Consider the following 27,432-nt stretch of genomic DNA (forward strand, 5'->3'; position numbering starts at 1 on the left):
CAGATGAATGGATAAAGATGTGGTATATATACATTCAGTGGAACACTGCCGAGTCATAAAAACAAGATTTTGTCATTTCCAACAACATGGATGGACTTGGAGGGTATTAAGTGAAATAAGAGAATGATAAATACTGTATATTTTTATGAATCTAAAAAATAAACTAGTGAATATAACAAACAAATTTACAGATATAGAGAACTTATAGATATATACACTCACAGAAAACCAACTAGTAGTTACCAGAGGGGAGGGGAAAGAGGGGAGGGGCAAGACAGGGGTAGGAAATTATTGTTTTTTAAGTATTGTATTTATTTATTTGGCTGTGCTACATCTCGGCTGCAGCACTGGGGATCCTTGATCTTTGCTGTGGCATGTGGGATCCAGTTTCCTGACCAGGGATCAAACCTGGGACCCCTACTTTGGAAGCTCTGAGTCCCAGCCACTGGACCACCAGGGAAGCTATGCCCCTGCCCCCCTGCCCGGGGGGGTGGTTCAGGATTAAAATTTTCAAATTATTAAGTATAAAATAAGATACAGGATATATTGTACAACAGGGGGAATATAGCCAATGTTTTATAACTATAAATGGAGTATAAGCTTTAAAAATTGTTAGTCACCATGCTGTACACCTGTAATCAACCATATTGAAAGAGTCTGAGGGGACAGATGAGAGGCTCCTGCCAGGTTCCACTGTGATCCAGGACAGAGTCACCTGGATAGCCCTGTGTACTGAGGAGGAGGTCTGAGGGTCTCCCCCAGAGTGGCCATGGCCCCCCCCCACTTCTGCCAGCAAGCAAGGTACTTTCCCTTTAACTTATGTAACCTTTCATAATCTGCACCGTCCAGGGAAGTCATGACAGTCTACATGGATCTGGGTTCAAACTCATAGTGAACCATAGTTCTTTCATTAACTTTAAATTGCTGTTATAATTTGATTATCTGCAGGGAGAATGTGTTGACGTTTTCCCTCTCTGTGAGGACATTTTAGTCAAAAAGAACAGTCTGTACAAAGGTGTGATGACCATGAGTATCATTTAAAGCCATGATTTTAACTTCTAATAGTGCCACACTTATTGACCATCTTCTGTCTTAACACTAGAGTTAAGATGTGTATGTAGATGCTACACAAAGACAAATTCTGGCTTGATCAAACACTAAGTGCTACTAAGTGGCATATTCCTAACATTAGCTTTTATGTTCTTCATCACAACCAGAAAGAGTTGGTGGTTTTATCTCCAGGCTAGATTAGAAAACAGGTTCCGAGGGGAGTTTGAATTCAAATTCAGGTCTGTCTTATTCCCAAGTCCATGCTCATGGGACTGTAGAGAAGTCTGTAAACTTGGTATACTACTTGGTCATAAATAAAGGGAAGCCCTTAGGGAGAAGTTATACACTGGTCCTCTCCCTTTGGTTTTTTTTCGTTGGCAAGAATCTGGTAGATTTCTGAAAGAATCTTAACTGAAATTTTAAAGGATAAACAACATTCTAAACTTTAAGATATGATTTTTATTGAACATGTGTAAGATTCACCTTTACATTACTCAAATATTTTACAATAAAAAATTAGTTTTGGTAAAAAAAAAAAAAAGGAAAACATTTCCTGGATTAATAGTTGGACAATTAACAAAAAATATAAATATGAAGGTCATTTTCCATGTATTAGAGATTAGAATACTAATGGAATCACTTCAATAAAATCTTATTCATAAGCATTTACATGATTACCCACAACTCTGTCAACTTCCAGAGGACCGAGTAAATGTATAAGAGGAAGGTGATCCCCAGAATAAGACATATCTCCAAAAAAACCAAACTGAATATACCCTAAATGTCTTCCTGTATGTGGAATTTGGTCAATGGGTATCAATAAGAGAATTCTTTGTTATATACATAGGATGAACATAAACACTTGTAAATGTGGAGTTTGCTGTCCACATAAATTAAAAATGTCGCAAATTCTGTCACATGGAGAGTAGTTAGAGATCACTCACATGACCATTTAAAATATACTGTGTATATATATATTATCCTCTAGAAAGTCATATATAAGGGAATAAGGCCTTTATATCCAAAGCAGTCTTAAAACAGGTTAATATAGGCATGTTTCATCCTCTGTATTTTTAGACTTCATATTCTTTAACATCTCAGCTATTAAGACTATGTACAGTACCTAAGCCAACACATGAGTAATGGCATAACCCAATTTCAACTATAGCATAGATTATATTAACATGACGTACCATCCAGGAGAACTGACCAAGCATACTTTCTGAACTGCCCCAGTTAAAGATCTGTTAAAATGCAATCCTGTCACATGAGCCCAGTCTCTTTCAGAACATTATCATATATAACGGAAGCCTAACATTTCAGAGAACTTCAGTGAAGTATTTAATAATACTATTAGCATGAACTTGCAAGTAGTCTGTTAGCATGGAAATCTTAAAATTCTAAAAATACTTCTGGATGTTTTAATATATCAAAACTCATTGACAACTGAATATGTTTTGACTGGAAGCTAGATTATTTTCCCTTCTAGCAACAAATGGGTTAAGTGGTAGACACCTGTGGCTCGTGGTTTTTATTTAAAAAACAAAAAGCACATACAGAAGAATCTAGTTTGGACAGCATTACTCTGATAGTATTTTGCTGGAATGGTTTGGTGGACTTAAGGATTCTTGGTCAAGACTTTCTCAGATTCTAAGTAACCCATCTGAATCAGTTGTCTGTATACAGAAGCCTCCACCAGCACCACTGCAAAGGGGAGTCGGCAGTCAGTGTATAAACTAATGGCCCAGGGCCTTCTCTGCCCTTTGCGACCCTTCACATCCTCTCTAATCTTGGTCACCAGCACAAGTCACAGGAAGTGCCCCCCCCCAAGGTATTTAAGACACTTCATTACCTGATCAGAAATACTTAGCTTTAAAAAGTTAAAAGATCATGAATCCTTTTTTCAAGGGTAAGATTAGAAAAAGAAAACGTTATACATCTGAAAATTCTCCAAGACTAGGTGGTTTAAATATTAGATTTTAATATTAAAAAAATAAAATCTGTAATATTTAAGTTAAAAATTTATTAAGTTTTCAAATTTATTTTCTAAACTCAAAACGGAACCAAAAGTGGACTTGGTATTTAATAAGCAGGTTTTTTTTGAATAGCTACATGGTTAAGATATTAATAGTACAATAGTTTAAGAAAAACTAGAAAATAAGACACATAGGTCCTTCAACAAATATTTTTGAGGACTCTAAAGAAATCTAGTTGCAAAGTATGCTGACAAAACGCAAAACAGAATAAAATAAATCCAGACTTTCACTGACTACAGAGGACACTGTCATCTTTTTTCTTCCTAATGTTTCTACTTATTAAAATATTGGTTATATTTACTGCTACATTAATCAAGATGTATCTGGTGACTGCTCAATCAAAGGCACGATTTTCAAAATCTCTCCACATTTTGTTTTTTAAAAATAATTCTCTATCATCTTAACTACCAAGAGCCAGTCTTGTATTGGGCCAAGGGCAGTCGAGGATCAGTAAGATGGGGGCAGTGTCCTAACCATGGCATCTCTTATGTATCTGAAGAACGTCCTCACGGAGCCTAACTTACAACCTAGTTTTTATAATCACTTTCAAAACTGCAAAATCATCTGTAGAGATGCCAATAAAAAATATAGAACTAATACTTTGAAAATAGAAAAATACGTTTTTAAGACGTCATACTAAATATCTCTCTAAACAATATCTTCACATCTCTCTTAAAAACTTTGATTTTCTTCTTCCCATAATATATAATGAATGGATCATTCACCTGTTTATTCACAGACAGCAAGTCTTTACCACTTAAGGTAGTATTTTCCTTGGTTAGATTAAAATGTTCAGGTCAGTGTTTTTCTTCATAACAAATCTTAATAAGAAAGGTTAACTAATAAGTGAGAAAATTCTATCTTTCAACATTCAAAATATCCCCAAATAGGGTGTTATCTCTTTAAAAAAAAATCAGAATCTATTTATAAAAGTAGTTGGAATAGCCAATCATTGAAATATTAAAAAAAAACCCTTAACATGAATTATTAAAAAACTTTCAAACCTCTAAATTTGGGTATTAAAATAAATTTTCTTAAAAAATAATATTTTTCCCTTATTTTGCCAACATGGAAATACTAGACCAAAGTAATTCTAACACACTGCATTTCTTGAACCTGGTTTTGAAAGTTAAGGACTGGGAGTTACTGGTTCCATAGGAGCAACATTCTTTTTCAGTGACTAATTAAGTCCAACAAAACTGAGATCTTTCCACACAGAAACTGTCATGTAAGACCAGAAAAACTCTTAAGGTTTATCTGCTGTGCTATTTAACTGGATCCAGATCAGATATTCTTTCTTTAAAAGCTCTACCTGATGTATGTTGTTTTCTATTCTTGCCTCAAAATAACTAATTTCTGATGCAGCAAAGAAGAAAACGGAAAACAACAGGTCCATGTCAGTAAGGTCAAGCGGCTATCCCTTGTTCTTTATCCATTACCTCCTTGGAATGATTTTCAGTTTCATGTAAGCCTAAATCTTCAGAGAAAAGGCAGTTTTGTTTCTGACCGCATCTCAATTTTCCTCCTGTTGTTCTAAAGTTTGACTCCTAAACCCAGCAGATATTATTGTTAGTTAACAGAGCTCTTACGTTAGGGCATCTTATGAAAGCTTAACATACTGAATCTTACACTTCTCTTAGTCTTTTATATCGCACTAGTGGGAATTCTGCAGCTCATCTAATATTAACAGGTAATGATACATACTGCATAATAATAGCATTATACTCATTCATGTATCTCAGACTTAAATAACACACACTTGTTTTTCAATTTATGACTGATTCGTTTAGAATTAAGCATTTTACATATTTAAACTGTAGTATAACACTTTCCCAAAGCACAAACACCCACATTTTATATCAATTATTGCATCAAGAAGAGTGAATGAATTTAGTACAATACTGTAAGGAGTATACTATGGAAGATTTCCTTCCCAGGAATTATATCTATTCTTGGCATAATTTATAGTTTAAATTATTTTCACTTCTTGTCTCGCAAACACAAAATTTAAAAGCTAGAGCCGAATCTGTTGAACATGTCTATCACAGGTTTGACACTTAAACACTAAAACTATACTCAGATGTATAGTGTTTTTTCCCACTGGATGTTTTGACAGAAAAAGCAGGCTTTTCATTATTATGTGCAGTGACCACAGAGGCCGTATTCCTGTAAGCACACGTGGCACACTGCTCTGGTCCTACTATTTCAACGTCCCTGTTGGCAGGTGTGAAAGGAGAGTGGTGGGCACCTTCAGAGGAGAAATCAGTGTTGGCTTTCCTCTTGACAGACGAACATGCTTCATTTTTTTAATAGGTTCATTTGCTCTAAGTGCTTGAATAAAGTGCCTTAATAGCTCAACTGCCCACATCTTAAACCCACAGGGAAGCTTCAGTTCACCAGCTTGACTTCTAGCGTTTGATCACAACTTGTTCATAAGCTCCAGACCCCACCCTAAAAATAGGGAAAAGACAAAACAAAACTTCAAACTTGTGAGCTGCAGTGTTTGACATTGTTCCAGTTAAACTTGCCCCCAAAGAGACAGTGCATTAGACATTTTCTACTTGATTTGATATCCACAAGGCTTACAGGTATCACAGAGAGAAAGTACTTTAAGTCTCCAGTGTTTATTAACTGCTGCACTGGGATTAGTCTGGTCCCTGATCACCTCATACTTATTCCCACGTAATCTAGAAATGTTTCCAAATTCTTACTGTGGCAACATACTGTGGCAAACATGTCTATGTATAAATCTGAAATATATTGACTCTGGTGGTTCAGATCTTGCACTGAGTTAACAGATGAGAGTTTCTAGTAGCATTAGTAGTGTGGCGGTGTCTTTACATACTTAACTGGGAAGTGCAAAATTTATTTTAGTCAAATGCAAATGTCTTTGTAAGTGGTCCTCTTTGTAAGTGGTCCATATTGTAAATTATATCTATGTAAATGCAGATTAAAAGGGAAAATGATCTTGAAGAGGGATTTATTTCTTTATAAGCTTGGTTTGTCAGACCGTGGGTTGTCTCCTACATCTACCCTCCCCCTTTCCATGGTTTTAGCTAGGTACAGGTTGCTTGGCTTGAGAGCACATTTCCTAAACTCTTTGGTCTGTAAGTGTGGCCTTGTGACTAAGTTTCCCCCCAGGGGGCATGAATGGAGACATGCCAACTTCTTCCTCATTTGCTTAAAGGGAAATTGCTTGTGCCTTGAACGAGTGGCAATTTTGACAACACAGGTTAAGGAGAATGGTAAAGGATAAAACAGAGGTACCTGCATCAGTGAATCACTTCTGGGGCAAATGTGTCCCTCCAGGCTGGCCATTTTATTTTGGAGTCTCTTTATTACAGCAGCTTAGCCTTTGCCCTAATATACCAGGTACTATCTGACCTCTATTAATGAAACATGGTGAATAGTAAAAGACTTAAAATTTGCAAGCTTTGTGAATAAAAGTATTAAGAAATACTTAAAGGCCTCATCAACAGATTTTCTTTTTTTGCCGTTTTTTTTTGCTATTTTTGATGCACCTGGTGCCTTAGCCTTATGTTACAATGGAATAAACATGCATGTTCCTTCTATTGTTTCTTGGTCTAGGAGGATAAGGTTTGTGTGTGTGTGGTGAAGGAAAGCATAGCATTTATCGCAAGGTACCAAGCAAGGAGTCCAGGGCAGGTAATACTTAAAACATCCAAGCTAGGAATTCCCTGGTGGCCCAGTGGTTAGGGTTGGACTTCCCAGGTTGCGCAGTTGGTAAAGAATCTGCTGCCAATGCAGGAGATGCAAGTTTGATCCCTGGGTCTGGAAGATCCCTTGGAGAAGGGAATGGCCACCCACTCCAGTGTTCTTGCCTGGAGAATTCCATGGACAGAGGAGCCTGGTAGGCTACAGTCCACAGAGTCACAAAGAGTCAGAAAGTCAGAAAGAGTCAGAGTTGTGAGCACACATTCTCACTCCAGTGGTTAGGACTCTGCCGACTGCATGGGTACAATTTCAGTCCCTGTTGGGGAGCTAGGATCTCACAAGCTGTGAGGTGCAGCAAAAAAACAAAAAACCAAAAACCACAAACAAAAAGCCCACCTGAACTCCCCTGATAAAAGTTTCCACAGCACTGTAAACAGGGTCTTTCTGTTGGCACTGGGTTTATTTTTGGGTGAGGATCTTTCTACCCTTTCAGTGATCCCTCCTGAATGAGCAGGAGGAAAGCTGAAGTGGAGTTGCATGGATGGAGGGTGTCACTGCTCAAAGTTAACACCAGGCTCCAATCTCCTCACTGGTCAAGATAACAGGGGCTACCTCCTGACATTTCACTCTGAGCATGCCAGAGATCAGGAAGACCAGAAGTCACTACCATGACTGGTCTCTGCCCTTAATGGCATTTTAAGAGGAAATTTTAAAATTATAAAAAATGGAAGTAGTAGTAACCACTGGTAATGGTGGCTACTAGTCCACCATGGACTGACTGAACTGGAGTTCTCAGTTGCTTGCTCAGGGACTTCTCTTCTAACGGATTCATTCTAAAGAAGAAATAGGAACATCTTCAACAGAACACCAGTGAACACTCTTTCATGTCTGCAGATAATCAGAATTTGAAGGAACCCTGGTAAGCACCACTACACAGTGGCTTTCAGATGACCTAAAATGGTTCTGTTTCTTGAAGTGATGGAATAATAGGAACCAGACAACTAGATAGAATATATGAAACAACAGTTTTCACACATTGGACAACAGGCAGCATGGAACTGGTCCTGAGATAGGGGAAAGAAAGCAAGCAAGGCAGACAAACTGCCCCAGCGTGCTTCCTGAAGCCATTTCCTTTTGGATCCTCCAAGCCTACAGTGCAGGGAGGGAAAACCCAGCACAGTGAGGTGGTCTCTTAGAGTGGAGGAACCATGTCAGAGCTCAGGGATGCCACAGGCTAGAATTTGTAAGTCCAGGGTGTCAGAAGAAGTGGAGAAAAATAATGGCTGGAGTACTCCCAATTTTGAAGAAAATTGTAAACCCACAGATTCAAGAGGCTCAATGAACCCTAAGCAGAATACATGCAAAGAAAAACCCACCAAGGCACATCACAACCAAATGCTAAAAACCAGTGACAAAGAGAAAAGCGTAAAAGCAGTCAGAGATGAGAGATAAATCTCAGAGGAATGGAAACAGACTACTTGACAGAAATTAAATGTCCTAAGGGCAAGCAAGGAGGTGCATGCAGGGTTCTGTAAACAGCTCGGAGCCAGCCAGGCTGTATCTGCTAGACTTATAAAGGATTACGGCAGACAGTCCTCCCCAAGTCTCTATCACTTGTTGCTCTGTTCTCTTCAATCTCACAGGTTCCCTGTTGGAACTTTGGTTCACTTGTGCCTCTTCTGTGCCCTAGGTAAATGATTCTGGTTTTATCCTGTGCTACAAGTTTATCTTACATAATATATCTAACACTAACACATTAGCTTCTCTGATGAATACCCACTATTTATGGACAGACCTATGTGTGCAAGTACCTGCTGGACAGTTCAAACAGATTAATTGCCATAGTAACTGTGAAAGACAGACCTTTGATTAGTAGGAGAGGACAGAGGATGAGAGATGGTTGGATGGCATCATCAACTCAATGGACATGAGTTTGAGCAACCTCCAGGAGTTGGTGATGGACAGGGAAGCCTGACGTGGGGGTCACAAAGAGTCAGACATGACTGAGCAACTGAACTGAACTGATTGAGTACTAAAGTGCTTACTGCATGCCAGATTTTGTCCTAAGCATTACCGTGTCTTATATCATTTAAACAGTATAACTCTTATGAAATAGGTTGTATTATCATCACTATTTTAGATGTGAGGACACTGAGGCAGAGAGAAGTGAAGTAACTTACCAAAGACACACAGCTCATGAATGGTGGAGCTTGGGACTAAACCCAACCCAGGCAGCCCATGTATGTTGGGGTGTGTGTGTTATTCTTCCAGGGATGCAGCTGTCTTTTTTGTAGCAAGTGAGAGATGCAATATGTCAAGATCACTAAGGCTAAGCTGGGCAATCATGGCTAAGCCAGGACAGTGGCGCTAGTGGTGAAGAATTTGCCTGCCAATGCAGGAGACATAAGACATGTGGGTTCAATCCCTGGGTCGGGAAGATTCCCTGTAGTGGGAAGTGGCAACCACTCCAGTATTCTTGCCTGGAGAATCCCCATGGACAGAGGAGCCTGGCGGGCTACAGTCCATGGGGCTGTAAAGAGTCGGACACGACTGAAGTGACTGAGCATGCACAGGAACAGAACCATGTCTGACTCTGGCCCATTCCCCTTGCACCACGACACACTGTCCCTGATGTTCTTCAGCATGTGATATGAAGAACCCCAATGGTCCCTTTAGGCTTCCATGTACTGGGTGATAATATTCTAACATTCATTTGGAAGGAGGATAGGAGCCATAATTCTTAACTACACAAAACCTTTGTATTTGGTTTTAAAGAATTAAAAGAATTCTTTAATTTAAAGAATTAAAAGCTAAATTCTTTCTCAACTAGAAATTATCTTTCTTTTCTCTGCATAACAACACAAATAGCTAGCATATATTGAGAGCTTTCTATGTGCCAGGTACTGTGTTAAACAACTTTACATCAGTGATCTAACCCTCACAAAAAGCCTGTGAGTTAGGTAACTTATTTATCATCCCCATTGTACAGGTGAGGAAACTGAGGCTTACAGGGAGGTTATTAACACTGTAAAGTCAATAGTGGTGGCCCCTGGGCAGTCTAATGAAACAGCCCATGCTTCTGAGCATTTATTAATCTGGTTGCAACTGTGTCTTTTGGTTGCAACAGAGTCTTTTGCTGCTGCTCCTAAATAATACAGTGAGGGCTTAGTGAGTATAATCTAAAAGAATAATAGCTAGGGCTTAGTGAGTATAATCATGCCATTTATATTTTAAAACAACTCCACGAAGTACTTATATGATTGCATTTTCCAAGAGTTAAGTTCAATTGAAGTTAAATGGCTTACTCCAAAAGTGGTCTGGTTAGGATGTGAACTTGTCTCTTTAATTCAGAAATACATTTTTCTCTACCATACATATCACTGTCCTCATAAATTTTATTCTTCTATCTGTTCCCTACTACTAGACTCTGCTTGCTCCAATCTACCCTCAAAATCACAGCCAGTTACTTTTCTAAAATGCCAATCTGCCAGTTCTCTGTTGAAGAATGACCAGTGGCTCCCTAGTGTATACAAGAAGGTTAAACATTCTCTTATGGCAACAGAGGCCCTTTATAACCTGTCTTAAGATACTTCCCAGCCTCATGTCTCACAACTCCATTTCACATGCCCCACCTCCTCAGAAAAACCTGTTCACTGGCAATTCTTTACATAGGTTATATTAATCATGAGCCAGTAAGGTAAAATGATTAAGTATAATGAATGGGCTTTAAGACTCAAAAGAGACATGGGTGTGAGTCCTGGTTTTCCCACTAACTAGCTTTAAGGCTTTCCTTGGGTAAATTACCTTAACCTCTTTTTATCTTTTTTCCCTCTTTTAAAAAACTAATAGTGGTATTTTTTTGAGCATTGAAAGAGATAAGACTTGAATGAAATATATATATGGTGCTCAGCACATAACTAATAAATGCTCAGTAAGTACCACCTATAATTATTATATATTCACTATTATATAGTTATATATTATAATTATTATGCCTGTAAGTTCTTTCTATTTGTTCCTACCACCAGGAATATTTGTCTTCCACATACTCCCTGGCAACTGCTCACTTATTTTATTCTCCCAGTGCTCTACCAGTTCTCTACTAATACATTCTAAAAACACATCTAAGGAAATCAACAAATAAACTTAGAAAATACAAATTGTATTTTGTACATACTCAGGATAAGGAAACATACTCACAGGATATGGAAAACTAAGCTACACTAAGAGCTGTAATTTTTCTCATGGAACTACTAATACTTTGCTTTCTAGACTCAATCTGATACAAACTTTGTAACTTTCATCTTCCACTCATGAACATTTAAAAAAAAAAGTCACTCTACTCTTTAGTAAGATACTCTTTGGTCTACATACCTGTTTGGAAGATGACGACTTCCAAAGGTTGTTCTTCCTCCAGGACCCACAAATAACCTTAGTCCTTCTTCTGCAAGGACAATATTTGTTATACATATGATTATTACTGTCAAATAATATTCATATTTCAATAAGTTAACATTTTACATTTCAGTTTTGTTAAAGAAATAAAAACTTAAAAGAGCTACACACATGTTTTAAAACAGGCAGTTTAAAAGAAATCCTAATAGTTACTTCTCATTAACTTTCTGTAAGCTATTTTTCTTAAAGCTGAGTAAAGAAGACAGCTGTTCCTACAAATTTCCTCAAGTGGGGTTTAATTATTTCTCTTCACAACCAGTTATATAATGAAACTAAGGCCACTGTTAACTGCTCTCTAGTCACACCAGCATGAATAATTATACTTTTCAAATCGGTGGCATGTAAATTTTCAGCTTCAGTGAAAATGCTAAGGAGCGAATGAGGGACTACCACTCAACCTCCCAAACTGCAGCAGTGACCTGAGGTACTTATGCCCCGTTATGACAAAGCAGATGACGGTACCTATTATAAAGCAGACGTTGATGCATAGTTTAAAAGTACAATAAAAGCTTTCTTAAAAATTGATATTTTTATGAGTTAATTCTTTCCCAAATTTAATGTCCATTAGCAAATAAATTATAAAGTTGTTGTTTAGTCACAAAGTTGTGTCTGACTTTTTGTGACCCCCCATGGACTGTAGCCTGCCATGCTCCTCTGTCCACGGGATTTCCCAGGAAAGAATACTGGAGTGGGTTGCCGTTTTCCCCTCCAGAGGATCTTCCTGACCCAAGGAATGAACTCGTGTCTTCTACTTGGCAGGTGGATTCTTTATCACTGAGCCACCTGGGAAGCCCAAGTTATACAGTTATCTTCAGATTTTTAATGAGTGTTAAGTTTATTTTACAAATATGCAACGCTATCACGATGTACAGCCTATTCACTACTGACCACATGGATTATACAAACCTGGATCACATATATCTAAATATGCGTGCTAAGTCGCCTCGGTCATGTCTGACTCTTTGCGACCCTATGGACCATAGGTCTGCCAGGCTCATCTGTCCATGGGATTTTTCCAGGCAAGAATACTGGAGTGGACTGCCATGCCCTCCTCCAGGGGATCTTCCCAACCAACCCAGGAATCGAACCCACATCTCTTACATTTCCTGCACTGGCAAGCAGGTTCTTTACCACTAGCACCACCTGGGAAGTCCATATTTACATATACTTAATGGCTATCTACACACCTTCTGCACTGGAATCTAGGCTGAAGTCTTGACTCTGTAATATTTTCTCCACAATATCATCTGCATCCACTCTGGTATCATCAACTCGCTTCAGCTGAGATTCTACAGAATCTTGCTTCACTGGGCATCTTTGAAAATAATTAAAAAAAAAAATTTCTCCCTTTATTATGTCATTAAAATGAAGTTTTAAAAAAATTTTTCCCATTTAAAGTGAGTTCAAAATGATACCTATTGAGTATTTCTAAAGCTGTATCTTCTTTATCTGCTATATCAAGACTTGGTTCAGCTGTCTTTTGCTCAGCTTCATCACATGGCTCTAGAATACTTTCAACTCCTGTTGATGTACTTCCCACTGAGGTATTTCTCCTGTGGCAGAGCTCAGAGAAACTAGATGACCGGGAGTGGCAGGAGCTATACCCTGTCAGAGAAAATCACTCTGGTTGTTAACACTAGTATCAAATACACTGCAACCAAACATGTCTTCCCTGCACCGCTCTTAGCCTCTACCTGATACTTTCGATTGCTGGCTCGCATAGCTTGATGTTCTAGAATGTCCACAGGCACCGAGTTCGTCTGGAACAGAGGCACTCTTTGCTGAGAGATCTGCAATATGTCATAACATGATGTTACTTTTATTGTCAACAAGTCAACGGTTGATATGTATTTTAATCTATGGATTTTGTTGTTGTTTAGTCGCTAGGTTATGTCCAACTCTTTTGCGACCCTGTGGGCTGTAGCCTACCAGGCTCCTCTGTCCGAGGATTCTCCAGGCAAGAATACTGGAGTGGGATTACCATTTCCTTCTCCACAGGATCTTCCTGACGCAGGGATCGAACCCGGGTCTCCTGCATTGCAGGTGGATTCTTTGCCACTGAGCCTCCAGGGAAGCCCAATCTATGGACTTCAGAAGCTGCTAAATTCATTATCAAGAGTGAAATTCCTTTAAATCAGTACAATGTAAATAACTGTTGCAAGAAATACTGTACAAAGAACTTAAATACCTCAGTTTACCAAAGTGCTATGGTACCTTTCATAAGATTTAATAGCATTCTATCTTAAATAAAACTATTTCAGTTTTTATATTTAGTATTTCTCTGATAAAAAGGAGTCAAATGACTCCTGGTGGTCCAGTGGTTGAGACTCCGTGCTCCTGATGCAGGGGGCCCAGGTTTGATCCTTGGTCAGGGAACTAGACCCCACATGCCACAACTAAGGCCTGGCACAGCCAAATAAATAAATAATAAATTTTTTTTAAAAGGGAGTCAGATGGATTCTTCTAAATTCTCACAGAATTTCCAGGTTTCTGTATGGTGTTTGAGGAAATCTTGCTTCCCAAATCTATCACAACGGGAGGCTAAAGAGTACTTTGTGACTTTTGCATTAGAGATGCCAGTGCTAGGCTATAATTTGTACAAATGTCTGTGGTTTAAAACGACACAGCATGTGATATACCACTGAGAATAAGGTTCTGCAGAAATTGATTATAGTATTCAGTTTCAAAGTAAATGTACAAAAAAAGCAGTGTCAAAGCCACTTCTACTATTTCCCTAATAATGTGCATATTCCAGATGCCAACTGTGTATTTTCAGAACTAGGCTTCTTCTACAGAATGCAGAACTGTGGCCATTTTCATGAGGGTGAAATATTTGAAAACTAGAACTGTTTTTCACTTACGGGCAAAATAAAACCCAACTGAGTAATATAACAATTATAACAACAGCTCTATAAATGATATTGAACACAGATGGGCCAACAAATGCTGCCAAATAAGTAAGCTACTGGAGTGACCTGGACCTTCTGCAAAGGGTTTTTCATTTCTGGACAGACTGTAAGGTACAAACGCAAACCAGCATCCCTAGTCCTGCTTGACAGTGGTTCTAAGCCCTAGTACAGCAAATTCCGAATGCAAAGAGTTGGTTCATATCAAGAATTATACACTTTACTCCTAGGGTTAGCTCAGATCTTAATTCATCCATTTACTGGTTTACTGGTTTTCAAAATATGTTCATTCAATAAATATTTATTAAGCTCTTAGCAGGTCAATGCCCAATACTGTACAAGATATAAGGGTACAAAATAAATAAAATATATGCTTCATGTGCCAAGTACCAAAATACAAGCACCAAAAAGAAGCTATCAAGCACTCCAAAGGACAAACACGTCGAACACTATGTGGTAATAGGGGAAAGACCTCTATTGGAGATTAACTCCAGGTTTTTAACAACATATAGGAATTTCTTGGCTAGACTAGGCGGGAAAAAGCATGCCTTATCTGTAGAAAGGCAAATAGTTCCATAAAGCTGGCATATACCCAACTATGATTGAAGGAAAGAGAGATGAGCAGATACCTGATAATGAAGGACTTATCTCTATGAGTTTCAGGATGGAGATAATCCAATGGCTTTAAGCAAGGGTGTGACTTGACTAGATTAACATTTTGGGAAGATCATTTTGGCAGCAGGATGAATAGAAGGTGAAGGAGTGAAGATTTTCATAATAATTCAGCTGAGAGATGCTGAGCAGGCACAAATGATAGTACTTCACTACTAACTAGAAGTGTGTGCCAGGATAACTGCGACAGAAAATACAGGAGGAAGAGTTAGGAAGATGTGCTGGGCATGTGGAATTTAAGACATCTGAGGACGCCCATTCACTGGTCACAGATTTCTACTGTGTCCCTGGCCGTTATGCTGTTGATCCAAAGATAAATTAAGAGCTGATCATGAGGAACTTAGAAGCTTGCTGAGAAAAAAGTTAAACAGATGGGTTTTAGTCTAATGTGACATGAAGTGGATGTTTCCAAAAAGCATTTGGAAACATGTGCCTGGAGTCAGGATGAAGCTTTGGAGGCAACACAAATTGTAAATCAAACACACTAACTCATATTTACATGATAGTTAAACTGAAGGTACAGATGACATTGCCCAGGGTGGGGTGAATGGAGAGAACCAAATCCTGGTGAGCGTCAATATTTTAAGAGGAAGGAGGAAGAAGATAAGCCTCCGAGAAGTTAGAGAAGAGAAGCGGAAGCCAAAGGAAGAGAAAGTTTCCAGAAAGAATAAATGGCCAATTTATTCAAATGAGAACAGAAAAAATGCCCACAAGATTTGAGTCATATCCTTGGAGACATCATCAAAATAGGGCAGAATGCAGAAGCCAGAATCCTGTGTGTTTAGGAATAACTGGGCAGTACATTATTCCTAGAAATTTGGCTATGCAAAGTGTGACAGAACGAGGGTGGGCATGGAGGGAGGAGGCGAGTACGTGCCCAAGGAGGAACAGGCGATAGAGAATGATGTAGGGCTGATGAGTGTTTGGTTTCCAATATGAGAAACAATTCAGAATATTTAAATATTGAAGAGAAGGAGCCAACAGGAAAGTTAAAAGCCACAAAGAATTCACTGATATCAAATCAGGAAATATCATAACCCTCATTATGTATAAGAAAGCTTATCTTTGCAATCTAAGGAGTGCTGAAAACATTAATTGTATCACTACACCTTTCTTCTTCTTCTTTCAAATAATAACCCTGGGGATTGCAGGGGATAAAAAAGGAAGCTCATGAGTGCTTTTTCCCCAGCCAACTTGACATTCCCCTTACCTGCTTTACACTTGGGGGGCAGCCTATGACTGGGAGTTTGCCTGGAGAAGTGATCCCAGCAGCAGCATCACCTGGGCACTTACCCATGCAGTTTTCAGGCTCCAATCTGGATTTACTTAATCAAAAACTCTGGCTGCAATGTCAGCGATCTATGGTTTAACAAGCCCACCAGGTGATTCTGATGTGCACTAATATTTGGGACCGACTGACAGAGGGCACGTGATTCACGGACGAGAAGCACCACCTGAAAGGTGACTGGCAGAAGCTACTGGGCATGTGGACGCTCCCGTAGCGTCCTATTGGATCTGTGGGCCGCAGAGGCACACAGTGGTGGGACCGGGAGGGTCACTGCAACATTGAGCTTTTAATTCATCAAAGCATGACATACCCTTTGGACAAAATGAAGCCCTGGTTTAAGCAAAAACTGCATGATTAAAACTCTGCTAATACTTATTGGCTCATTTTTAGTCGCATATACTCACAGAATTACAAATTTGGGAGGGGCTTTGGGAATCTTTTCGGGTAGTACCATGACTCACAAACTAGAAAACGAGTAAGCGACACATCCATACCTGCTATCCCAAGATGAATTTTGAGAGTCTCTCCACCTTTTCTGTCTTCTTCCAGAGATTCAGATTCACCGGCAATTGGTATACACATTGATGTAGAAGGAGGCCTGCAAACAAACATTCCTAAGGATCAGAACTTAATGGATGGTGAATGTGAAAGTTTGAAATGTTGTTAAGGGATGGATTATGTAGTCAGTGCACAGCCTCAGTAAAGGTGTCTGGTAATGTCCCCTCTTTGAGGATGAAAGTGACAAAAATCAACAAAATAATGTACGAGCATTCCTCAAAACTTGATTAAAATTCATGAGGGAAAAAAGTTTTTTACACAACAAAAGAAGTGAGACCAGAAAGGACTTTGCCTCCACAGAGTCGGATGGGAAAACAGAGGAGGTGTATTCTCAGGAGAGTGGTGCAGGGGCTCCAAATGTCAGCTTGATTCTCAGGCCAGGCAGGGATGTGTCTGTGCCGTGGAGGTGGCGGCACAAGCCCCTCTGTAGCTGAGGCTGCAGGGGATACCTCACGCCTCCGACGGTAAGATCTCTTGTCGGCTCCATCTACTTAAATTATCTATGGTTTTATCTTCCATCTGCTTCTTGTGTACACAGGCCACCTGCTTGAGGAAGAGTCAATAAAGAGCCTCGTTGTTTAGATTTGATTTTGAGGGCTGGATTCTTCGGGAGTAGGTGATGAATATAGTTTCATTCGTTCACTCAAGGCTCCTGTCTCCACATAGAAGCTGTGAAGCAGGGAGGGACAAGACTGATTTCTAACAACAATTTTTTTTTTTCTTAAAGAAAACATTCTTAATCTTTTGAGGTTGATATCTAGAGGAAAATCACATATCTCTAGAGACCATCCCTTGGTGACCTGAAATAAAATAGGAAGGTGGTTGAAGGGGGATCATGAAGCTGACCCATTAAGTGGCAACTTAAATACCTTACTGTGTTAGTTCACAGGAATCCTCATGCTATTTAGGTCCTCATGCTATTAGGTCTATGCTATTTAGGTCATGCTATTTAGGATACAGACATTTAAGATTTGCATTCAGTTCACTTCAGTTGCTCAGTCATGTCCGACTCTTTGCGACTCCATGGACTGCAGCACGCCAGGCTTCACTGTCCATCACCAGCTCCAGAGACTGCTCAAACTCATGTCCATTGAGTCGGTGATGACATCCAACCATCTCATCCTCTGTTATCCCCATCTCCTCCTGCCTTCAATCTTTCCCAGCATTAGCGTCTTTTCAAATGAGCCAGTTCTTCACATCAGGTGGCCAAAGTATTGGAGCTTCAGCTTCAGCATCAGTCCTTCCAATGAATATTCAGGACTGATTTCCTTTAGGATGGACTGGTTGATCTCCTTGTAGTCCAAGGGACTCTCAAGAGTCTTCTCCAACACCACAGTTCAAAGGCACCAATTCTTTGGTGCTCAGCGTTCTTTCTCATTCAACTCTCACATCTACACATGACTACTGGAAAAACCATAGCTTTGGCTAGACGGACCATTGTTGGCAAAGTAATGTCTCTGCTTTTTAATATGCTTTCTGGGTTGATCATAGCTTTTCTTCCAAGGAACAAGTGTCCTTTAATTTCATGGCTGCAGTTACCATCTGCGGTGATTTTGGACCCCCCCCCCCCCCCCCCAAAAATAAAGTCTCTCACTGTTTTCATTGTTTCACCATCTATTTGCCATAAAGTGATGGGATGGAATTCCATGATCTTATGTTTTCTGAATGTTGAGTTTTAAGCCAACTTTTTCACTCTCCTCTTTCACTTTTATCAAGAAGCTCTTTAGTTCTTCTTTGCTTTCTGCCATAAGGGTGGTGTCATCTGCATATCTGAGGTTATTGATATTTCTCCTGGTAATCTTGATTCCAGCTTGTGATTCATCCAGCCCAGCATTTTGCATGATGTACTCTGCATATAAGTTAAATAAGCAGGGTGACAACATACAGCCTTGACATACTCCTTTTCTGATTTGGAACCCTGTCTGTTGTTCCGTGTCCAGTTCTAACTGTTGCTTCTTGACCTGCATACAGATTTCTCAGGCAGCAGGTCAGATGGTCTGGTATTCCCATCTCTTTAACAATTTTCCAGTTTGTTGTGATCCACAAAGGCTTTGGTGTAGTCAATAAAGCAGAAGTAGATGTTTTTCTGGAACTCTCTTGCTTTTTTGATGATCCAATGGTTGTTGGTAATTTGATCGCTAGTTCCTCTGCCTTTTCTAAATCCAGCTTTAACATCTGGAAGTTCATGGTTCACATACTGTTGAAGCCTGGCTTGGAGAATTTTGAGCATTACTTTGCTAGCATATGAGATGAGTGCAATTGTGTGGTAGTTTGAACATTCTTTGGCATTGCCTTTCTTTGAGATTGGAATGAAAACTGACCTTTTCCAGTCCTGTGGCCACTGCTGAGTTTTCCAAATTTGCTGGCATGTTGAGTGCAGCACTTTCACAGCATCATCTTTTAGGATTTGAAATGGCTCAACTGGAATTCCATCACCCCTACTAGCTTTGTTTGTAGTGATGCTTCCTGAGGCCCACCTGACTTCACATTCCAGGATGTCCGGCTCTAGTCCATTGATCACACTATCACGGTTATCTGGGTCATGAAGATCTTTTTTGTATAGTCTTCTGTGTATTCTTGCCACCTCTTCTTAATAGCTTCTGCTTCTGTTAGGTCCATACCATTTCTGATCTTTGTTGTGCCTATCTTTGCATGAAAGATTTGCATTAAACCTATTTAATTGATAGGTTATTCCTATTCCAGGGTCTCCTAAATTCCAAAACTGCATATTCTATTAGGATATCTAACTATTTATTCTGCAATTTTTTGTCCAATTAAACTCATATTCTTTCCCCAAATCTGTCTTCTTCTTATAATCCCTATCTGTGAATGCCATCGTAATCCAAAACTCACCAAACTAGAATCTTAGGTTTTGCCTCTGTCTCCACAAAAAAACTATTAGACCTAATAAATTAATTCAAGAAGGTAGCAGGATACAAGATTAATATACAGAATTCACTGTTTTACACTAACAATGAAATACAGAAAACTAAAAAAAAAAAAAAAAAAAAAATCCCACTTAAAATTGGATAAAAAATAAAGAAACAAACCTAGAAATAAACTTAACTGAGGAAGTGAAAGAACTATTCACTGAAAACTAAAACACTGATAAAGGAAACTGAAGGTGATTCAAAGAAATGCAAAGATATACCATGCTCTTGGATGGGAAGAATATTGTTAAAATGGCCATACTACCCAAAGCAATCTACAGATTTAAAACAATCTGTATCAAATTACCCATAATATTTTCCATAGAACTAGAACAAATATTAATAATCTTTAAATTTATATGGAAAAACAAAGACTCAAAATTGCCAAAGCAGTCCTGAGGAAAAAGAACAAAGGTGGAGGTATAACACCTCCAGACTTTAGATCATACTACAAAGCTACATTAATCAAAACAGTGTGGTCCTGGCACAAAAACAGATATATAGGCTAATGAAACCAAACAAAGAGCCCAGAAATAAACCCACACACCTCCAGTCAATTAACCTATGACAAAGGAGGCAGGAATATATGATGGAGAAAAGACAGACCCTTCAACAAGTGGTCTTGGGAATGCTGGGGAGCTATATGTTAGTCAGTGAAATTAGAACACTCCCTCACATCACATACAAAGATAAACTCAAAATGTTTTAAGGACCTAAATGTAAGACATGCTGTCATAAAACTCCTAGAAGAGAACATAGGCAAAACATTCTCTGACATAATAAGCATCCCAATGTTCATAGCAACACTATTTATTTACATTAGCCAAGACATGGAAACAACACAAGTACCCATCAACAGATGACTGGCTACATAAATACAATGGAGTATCACTCAGCCAAAAAAAATGAAATGTTGACACTTGTAGCAACATGGATGAACTTGGAGAATATAACACTCAGTGAAGACAGATACAGAAAGACAAACATTTTGATATCACTTATATGTGGAATCTAAAAAAATAAAACAAAGTGAATCTATATACAAAACAGACTCAGAGACATAGAAAACAAATTTATGGTTATCAAAGGGGAAAGGGAGGGATAAATTAGGAGTATGGGATTAACAGGTACATACGATTATATACACAAAATAGGTAAGCAATAAGAATTTATTGTATGGCAAGGGAATAATATTCAGTATCATAATAATCTGTGGAAAAACTATATAATTCATAAAAGAAATGCAAAGAATGGAGTGTATAGCCACAGTCACTAATCACTGATGGTGACTCATGCCTGCCTACCTAAATTCTTATCTTTTTAAAGCCAGATCCTTTGTTTTGCCTTTCATAGGTGGCCAGCTTGCCGTGTCTCCACCCCTCTACCTCTTAGGCCTGCTTTCCAACCCTTCAAAACTCTCAGCCTGCAGCCTCCTTTCCTTCTCTTTCTCTATCCGTCTCCCTCTGGCTCTGCGCCTTCCTGTCCAGCCTGACTTCACAACCATAATATTTTGAGCTATTCCTTCAACTTGGCACCACTTGTTCTACAGTCTCAAAAAATCTGAAGACCCCCTACCCTGGATAATTTCAGCCATCTGTACCAATTGCTCTAATACTGGGGCAACTAGGCATTATAGAGAAAATTCATCAACCACAGGGACTGACGTTAGAATCTGAAATCTCAGTCTCCCTAGACGACTCAGTTGTGTTAAATACATAATCAGTGAGTACCGATCATGTGCCACATTTTTATTCTAAGTTACCCCTTTTGTTCTGAAAATGTTTTTGTATCTCTTATCAAAAATTGTTTAATGTGGTTCAATTTCAGAATGAAAGGAATGGGATTATTTTGTGTGCTCAGTTTCTCAGTTGTGTCTGAATTTCAAGTAATATAAGAGTGGGCTTCCCTGGTCGCTCAGTGGTGAAGAATCCACCTGCCAGTGCAGGAGACGCAGGTTTGATCCCTGGATCGGGAAGATCCTGGAAAATCCCATAGACAGAGGAGCCTGGTAGGCTACAGCCCAAGGGATTGCAGAAGAGTCAGACACACTCAACAACCAACCAACAGCAACAATGTTAAAAGTATGTGAAAAAAGATCTCCTAAAATGACACTACTACCTGTTTGGTATTTCATAAATATTCTCTCCATGCCCTGTAACAATGCTATAAACTTATGCAAGCTGTTTTCTCTTCCTGAAATGTCTCTACCTACCTCCCCTGCTTCGTGGTTTTCCCATTCATCCTTTAAAACTTAGCCCAGTGTCATCCCCTCAGTGAAGACTTTCCTGGCTTTCAAAGAAGAAGAGTTAAGGACTCTATCCTCTATGCCTCAATAACATCCTATGTTGTGTGTCTGTCACCCATATAAATAGTGAATCCTTCAGAGCAAGGGGTTAGTCTTAACTGAGTTTGGTAAATGTTAGCACATGGTAGGCAATCAATACACGTGTACTGAATCAGTGAATCCTGGGGCCATGGACAACTTAGTTCCTTAATCTCTGACATGTCCTGACATCACAGAGTTAATAATATCACATCATAGAGTTCTTTCAAGAAATAAACTGGGAGACTAATATTCATTAAATCATTTTGAGAAATGGAAAACTGCCTTCCTTCTAGAATATGAACTCTCTAAAGCCCTAAGCTATTCAAGAGGGTTACATCGTCCCTAGATCTGCTTTACCACCAAATCATTAAATGCCAATACAGCACATAACTTCTCTCTCCAAGTATCTTTTTCATCAGCATTAGAGGTTGGCTTTCTTTTCAGAGTCAGCTTCATTCTTCTATGAAAGCTGGTGGATATTTGATGAATTGTAGAGAATTATAAAGTGGAGTTTAGGGCAAGTTGTTAGAGGTTGATTTACCAGCTGTCTTCTTCACACGTACTGGCTTTAGTATAAAATTTGTTTCTGAAAAACTGTTTGATCTAAGTCACAGATCTTCTGCTCATAAAATATAAAAACTAGAATTTAACTCAGAGTGCTAAGGATCTGTATACTCATTTATTTCTCTAGAAGGTTTTTGAAAACTTATAAAAAATTCAAAGACAGACAAAAGCAGATAGAATAGCACAATGACCCTCTCCTGAAGTTATTTATATCTTTGTCCTGCAGACAAATAGTCAAGTTTCTCAACTGCTCTGTCTGTGCCTTAGGGTCCTCGTTGGTAAAAAGTGAACTTGGATTATACTCATACTTTTAAAACTGGCTTCATGAAGCTCTCTTAGCAACTTCAGGGGTAGTAAGGTACTACATCTTTTTCCCCTTCAACAGGAAGATGGTATATAGGGGACTCATATTTCTGCCAAGGATTTCTGTGGAAAGGTATTCTGGGAAAAAAAGTCACCAGACAATTTCCAACACTTGTTTCAGCTCTGAAGTACTGTCATTTTACATATTTAATAAACACTGAAATACAACCTGGTAAAAATAATTCACTTTTCTCATCAGGAGTTCAAACATTTTTCTGTTCAATCCATACTCGATATAAGAAGAACATGGGTGTATTACAGTGGCTCCTTTTTCATAGAAAGTTGCACAATTTCAGATACTCAAAGGGAAAACATTAGGGGTGTGAGTCTTCTGAAAAATACTTTTATGTATTTTAGGATTAGGTAAAGTTTGTTTATTCTAGTGAGTCATGAAAGTCTTTCTCTATAAACTCTAGATTACCAGAATTACAATTGTGGAGATAATACAGAATATAAGATGATCTATTTTGGACATCTCCAGTACTTGAGTTTCACAAATAGGTGAAATGGCAGAGAAAGGGACAGAAAGGGAATAGCCATTAAAAAGCTCCTAAGAAGGAATAATGAATGTATTTTCTTCTACTAAATTTTGCTGCTCTTTTTCTCATTTCACTCTAAACTGATTACATTAGGAAAACATATTGTCACCTAAGAAATCAAAAATTGTTAGTCCCCAAAGAACAGGAAATAAGGAAAGAAACCAGGAAATTATCATTTGGGAGCAAATAGCATAGGAAGGCTAAATTATTGGAAGATGAATAATTTTAATCAAGAACTGATTTGTGTTGTTGCTGCTGTTCAGTTGCTCAGTCACGTCTGACTCTTTGCAACCCCATGGACTGTAGCCCGCCAGACTTCCTGTCCTTCACCATCTCCTGGAGCTCGCTCAAACTCATGTCCATTGAATTGGTGATGCCATCCAACCACCTCATCCTGTCATCCCCTTCTTCTCCTGCCTTCAATCCTTCCCAACATCAGAGTCTGCTAACAAGTCTTTCTAACAAGTCTGCTCTTCGCATCAGGTGGCCAAAGTATTGGAACTTCAGCTTCAGCATCAGTCCTTCCAATGAATATTCAGGATTGATGTCCATTAGGATTGACTGGTTTGATCTCCTTGTAGTCCATGGGAATCTCAAGAATCTTCTCCAACACCACAGTTCAAAAGCACTGATTCCTTGGTGCTCAGTGTTCTTTCTGCTCCAACTCTCATATCCATACATGACTACTAGATAAAGCACTGACCATAATACAGACCTTAATGTAAAGTAATGTCTCTGCTTTTAAATATGCTGTCTAGGTTTGTCATAGTTTTTCTTCTAAGGAGCAAGTGTCTTTTAATTTCACGGCTGCAGTCACCATCTGCAGTGATTTTGGAGCCCAAGAAAAGAAAGTTTGTCACTGGTTCCATTGTTTCCCCATCTATGTACCATGAAGTGACGGGACTGGATGCCATGATCTTAGCTTTTTGAATGCTGAGTTTTATGCCAGTTTTTTCATTCTCCTCTTTTACCTTCATCAGGGGCTCTTTAGTTCCTCTTCGCTTTCTGCCATAAAGGCGGTATCATCTGCATATCTGAGATTATTGATATTTCTCCCAGCAATCTTGATTCCAGCTTGTGATTCATCCAGCCAGGCATTCTGCCTGATGCACTCTGTGTATATTTTCATCTTTATAAAATATATATGCCATGGCGTGGTTTGTGTATGCTCAGTTGTGTCTGATTCTTTGCAAGCCCATGGACTGTAGCCTGCCAGGCTCCTCTGTCTATGGAAATTTCCAGGCAAGAAATACTGGAGTCGGTTTCCATTTCCTTCTTCAGGGGATCTTTCCAACCCTATATATATATAATCTTTAGATATAAGTAGAGAACTATATGAACGTTACTATTAAAAACATGAAGTTGATGCATAGTGAAGTAATTGTTTACTTTTCTAAACATGTTTTTTCTCAGATTTTAAATGCTATCTGGTTAACTTTCATTTTTAATTATTAACTGTTTTTAAGATTGCTAACAGGCATCCTACTGCCTTTTCCCATTCAGCTCACTCTCCTACTCCCTGAGAAGACTTTTACACATATTTTCCTCTTTCCTCAAACCCCCACCTCCATCTTTCCCATCCTTGCTTTTTAATGATTACCTTGTTTCCTATATTATTAGGAAATCAGGAATAATTCAATAGATACTTATGTATGTTTCCACTTCTCATATATCTGCATCTGTAGCCATATTCTCTGCTTTCATCCCTCTTGATAACCCAAGGACACTATTCTAGCAATTGTCCTTTTTCTCTTCAAAAGCATGTTTCTCCTTGTCTACTGGACTATTCATGTCAGGATACAAGTGTGCTGCGCTATCTACCATCTTTAAAAAAGAAACCAAACAGAAACCTGCCCTGAACTCCACATTCCTCTTATTTAAGACCCCATTTTTTTCTGTTCCTTTTTCACAGCAAAAGTCCTCGTAAGAATTGTTTATACTATCTGCAGTGTTTCTCTTCCAAAACTTTAACCTCTCCAGTGTGGCTGTAGTCTAAATGCACTCCACAGTGCTTGTCAGAGTCACCAGTAGTCAACTCTCAGCCCTCATTTTCCTTCACCTGCTTCAGTAGTGTGGGACACAGATGATTACTCCTTCCTTTTTTCCTACATGCTTGTCATTTGGTTTCAGGACAGTGCTCTCCACTGGCTCCTTCTTCCTGTCTGTCTGGTTGCTACTTTGCTGGTGCTTCCCTACCTCCCCAGCCTCTAACAGGCAGGAGAGTCCCATATCGTGGTCTGTGGTCCTTTTCTTTATCTAAACTCATTTCCTCTAGGTCACTTAATCGAAGCTCATGGCTTTAACTCTATCTATGTACTGATGATATGATGATTTCTGAATTTACATCTCTAGTCTGGGCCTCCCTACTGGACTCTGTAGTGATATACCCAACTGCCTACTCAGAAAGCCTGGCCGGGTGATAAACAGGGATCTCACACTTAACACGTCCAACATCCAAGCTCCCAACTTGCTCCTCTTGTAGGCACTCTCATTTCAATAAATGTCCACCATTCTTCTCGTTACTCAGGCCCCAAGCCTTGAATTCTGAAACAGCCTCCTGACTCATGTACCTATTTCTACCCTTGGCCCCTTTGCTGGTCCCACAAATTGTCTACTCTCCACCTACTAGCCAAAAGTCTGATGATTTTACTCCTGGTTTTAAACGCTCCAGTAGCCTTTTATCTCACTCAGATTATAAGTGGCCTATGAGACCATTATTATAATGGCTTACAAGACCTTTATCATCTGGTCTCATCTCCTATCATCATATTCTTCATTCAGTCTCTCCTAGACATACCGGTCTCCTGAAAGTTACTTGAACCTGCCAAACACACTTCTATCTCAAGGCTTTTGTCCTTGTTACTGTTGTCTCAAATGCTCTTTCCCCAAATATCTGCATGGCGTGCTTCCCACCTCCCTCAGGTCTCTGCTCAAATACCACCCTAACCAGGAAGGTAATATATAAAACAGCAACACTTCTCCTCACCACGGCCTTCCTACCCAGCTTTACATTTCTTCAAAATACTCATTGCCATCTTTATATCATATATTTACTTGTTTGCTTATTGTCTGTTTTCCCTCTTAGAATATAAGCTCCAAGATGTCAGGGACTTGATCTATTTTTTTTCACTGCGGTTTGTCTAGTGTCTAAATTAGGGCCTAGCACATGGCACCTAATAGGTATTTACTGAAGAAATGATAAGTTCATAGAGGTCAAATTAATAATTCTACTTTGTAATAATTACACCCAAAGCCTGAAGATGACAAAAAACCCATAGCTTAATTAATTTAGAAAGTGGAGAGTTTGTTTGGTAAGAAGTAAGAGTAACTTCTATGAGGCTCAGGTCAGTCTCCTAAAAGAGGAACTATTCCTTCACTGGTATTACTCTACGAACACTACAAAATAAGAATGTGCAAATGTAAACAAATATTACACTTTCAGACAAATAACTCATTTACTGAGCACCAACTTACGTTTTGAAACATGGGTCACCAGACATCAGTTGCATACTAATCCAAACCTAAACATGAGAAAAAGAAATACTGTAATTATAAAAATCTCAAGAGGAAAAGCCACATCCTGCTAATCTATGTACCTTCCACAGTACCTAATCCAGTATTTCCTGTTTTAGAAGGTATTAAATAAAATGATTACTGAATTTGGTTATATCCAATATTGAATTTCTACCTTATACAGACATGGGTTAAAAGTAATTTTTAACATTCAAAACTTTGCAAAAATAAGAGTGGAAAAGGTAGAAATGAAAAGCACAGACTTCAAGGAACTTCCCTATAGGTCCAGTGGCTAAGACTTCACCTTCCAGTGCAAGGAGTGAGGGTTCGATCCCTAGTTTCCCAAATAGGATCCCACAGGCTTCACGACCAAAAAACCAAAACATAAAACAGAAATGATACTGTATCAAATTCAATAAAGACTTTAAAAATGATCCATGTTAAAAAAAATCTTAAAAAAAGGCAAGGGTTTCACCAGTAATTATCCTCTGTGCTGTTCTGGTCTATTTTATATGTCTTTCCTCCCAGATTCCTGTGTTGTTTAAATGTCTAGAATG

At 38.9% G+C, this 27,432-nt stretch overlaps 1 protein-coding gene across 1 annotated transcript in view; it reads right to left on the reverse strand.

Annotated features, from left to right (window-relative positions):
- Positions 1–1,489: 1,489 nt before the first annotated feature.
- The window catches only part of FAM102B (family with sequence similarity 102 member B), a 77,824-nt gene continuing 51,881 nt past the window's right edge, over positions 1,490–27,432 (reverse strand). Inside the window, exons 5-11 of the mRNA XM_043876629.1 lie at positions 26,837–26,883; positions 16,577–16,680; positions 12,911–13,006; positions 12,632–12,821; positions 12,404–12,531; positions 11,136–11,205; positions 1,490–5,537 (exon numbers count right to left, since the gene is read on the reverse strand). Coding sequence (XP_043732564.1) covers positions 5,495–5,537; positions 11,136–11,205; positions 12,404–12,531; positions 12,632–12,821; positions 12,911–13,006; positions 16,577–16,680; positions 26,837–26,883 — 678 coding nt within the window. The 3' untranslated portion in view covers positions 1,490–5,494. The remainder of the gene's footprint in view (positions 5,538–11,135; positions 11,206–12,403; positions 12,532–12,631; positions 12,822–12,910; positions 13,007–16,576; positions 16,681–26,836; positions 26,884–27,432) is intronic.

Source organism: Cervus elaphus, chromosome 20, assembly GCF_910594005.1.
Source record: "Cervus elaphus chromosome 20, mCerEla1.1, whole genome shotgun sequence".
Taxonomy (NCBI): Eukaryota; Metazoa; Chordata; class Mammalia; order Artiodactyla; family Cervidae; genus Cervus; species Cervus elaphus.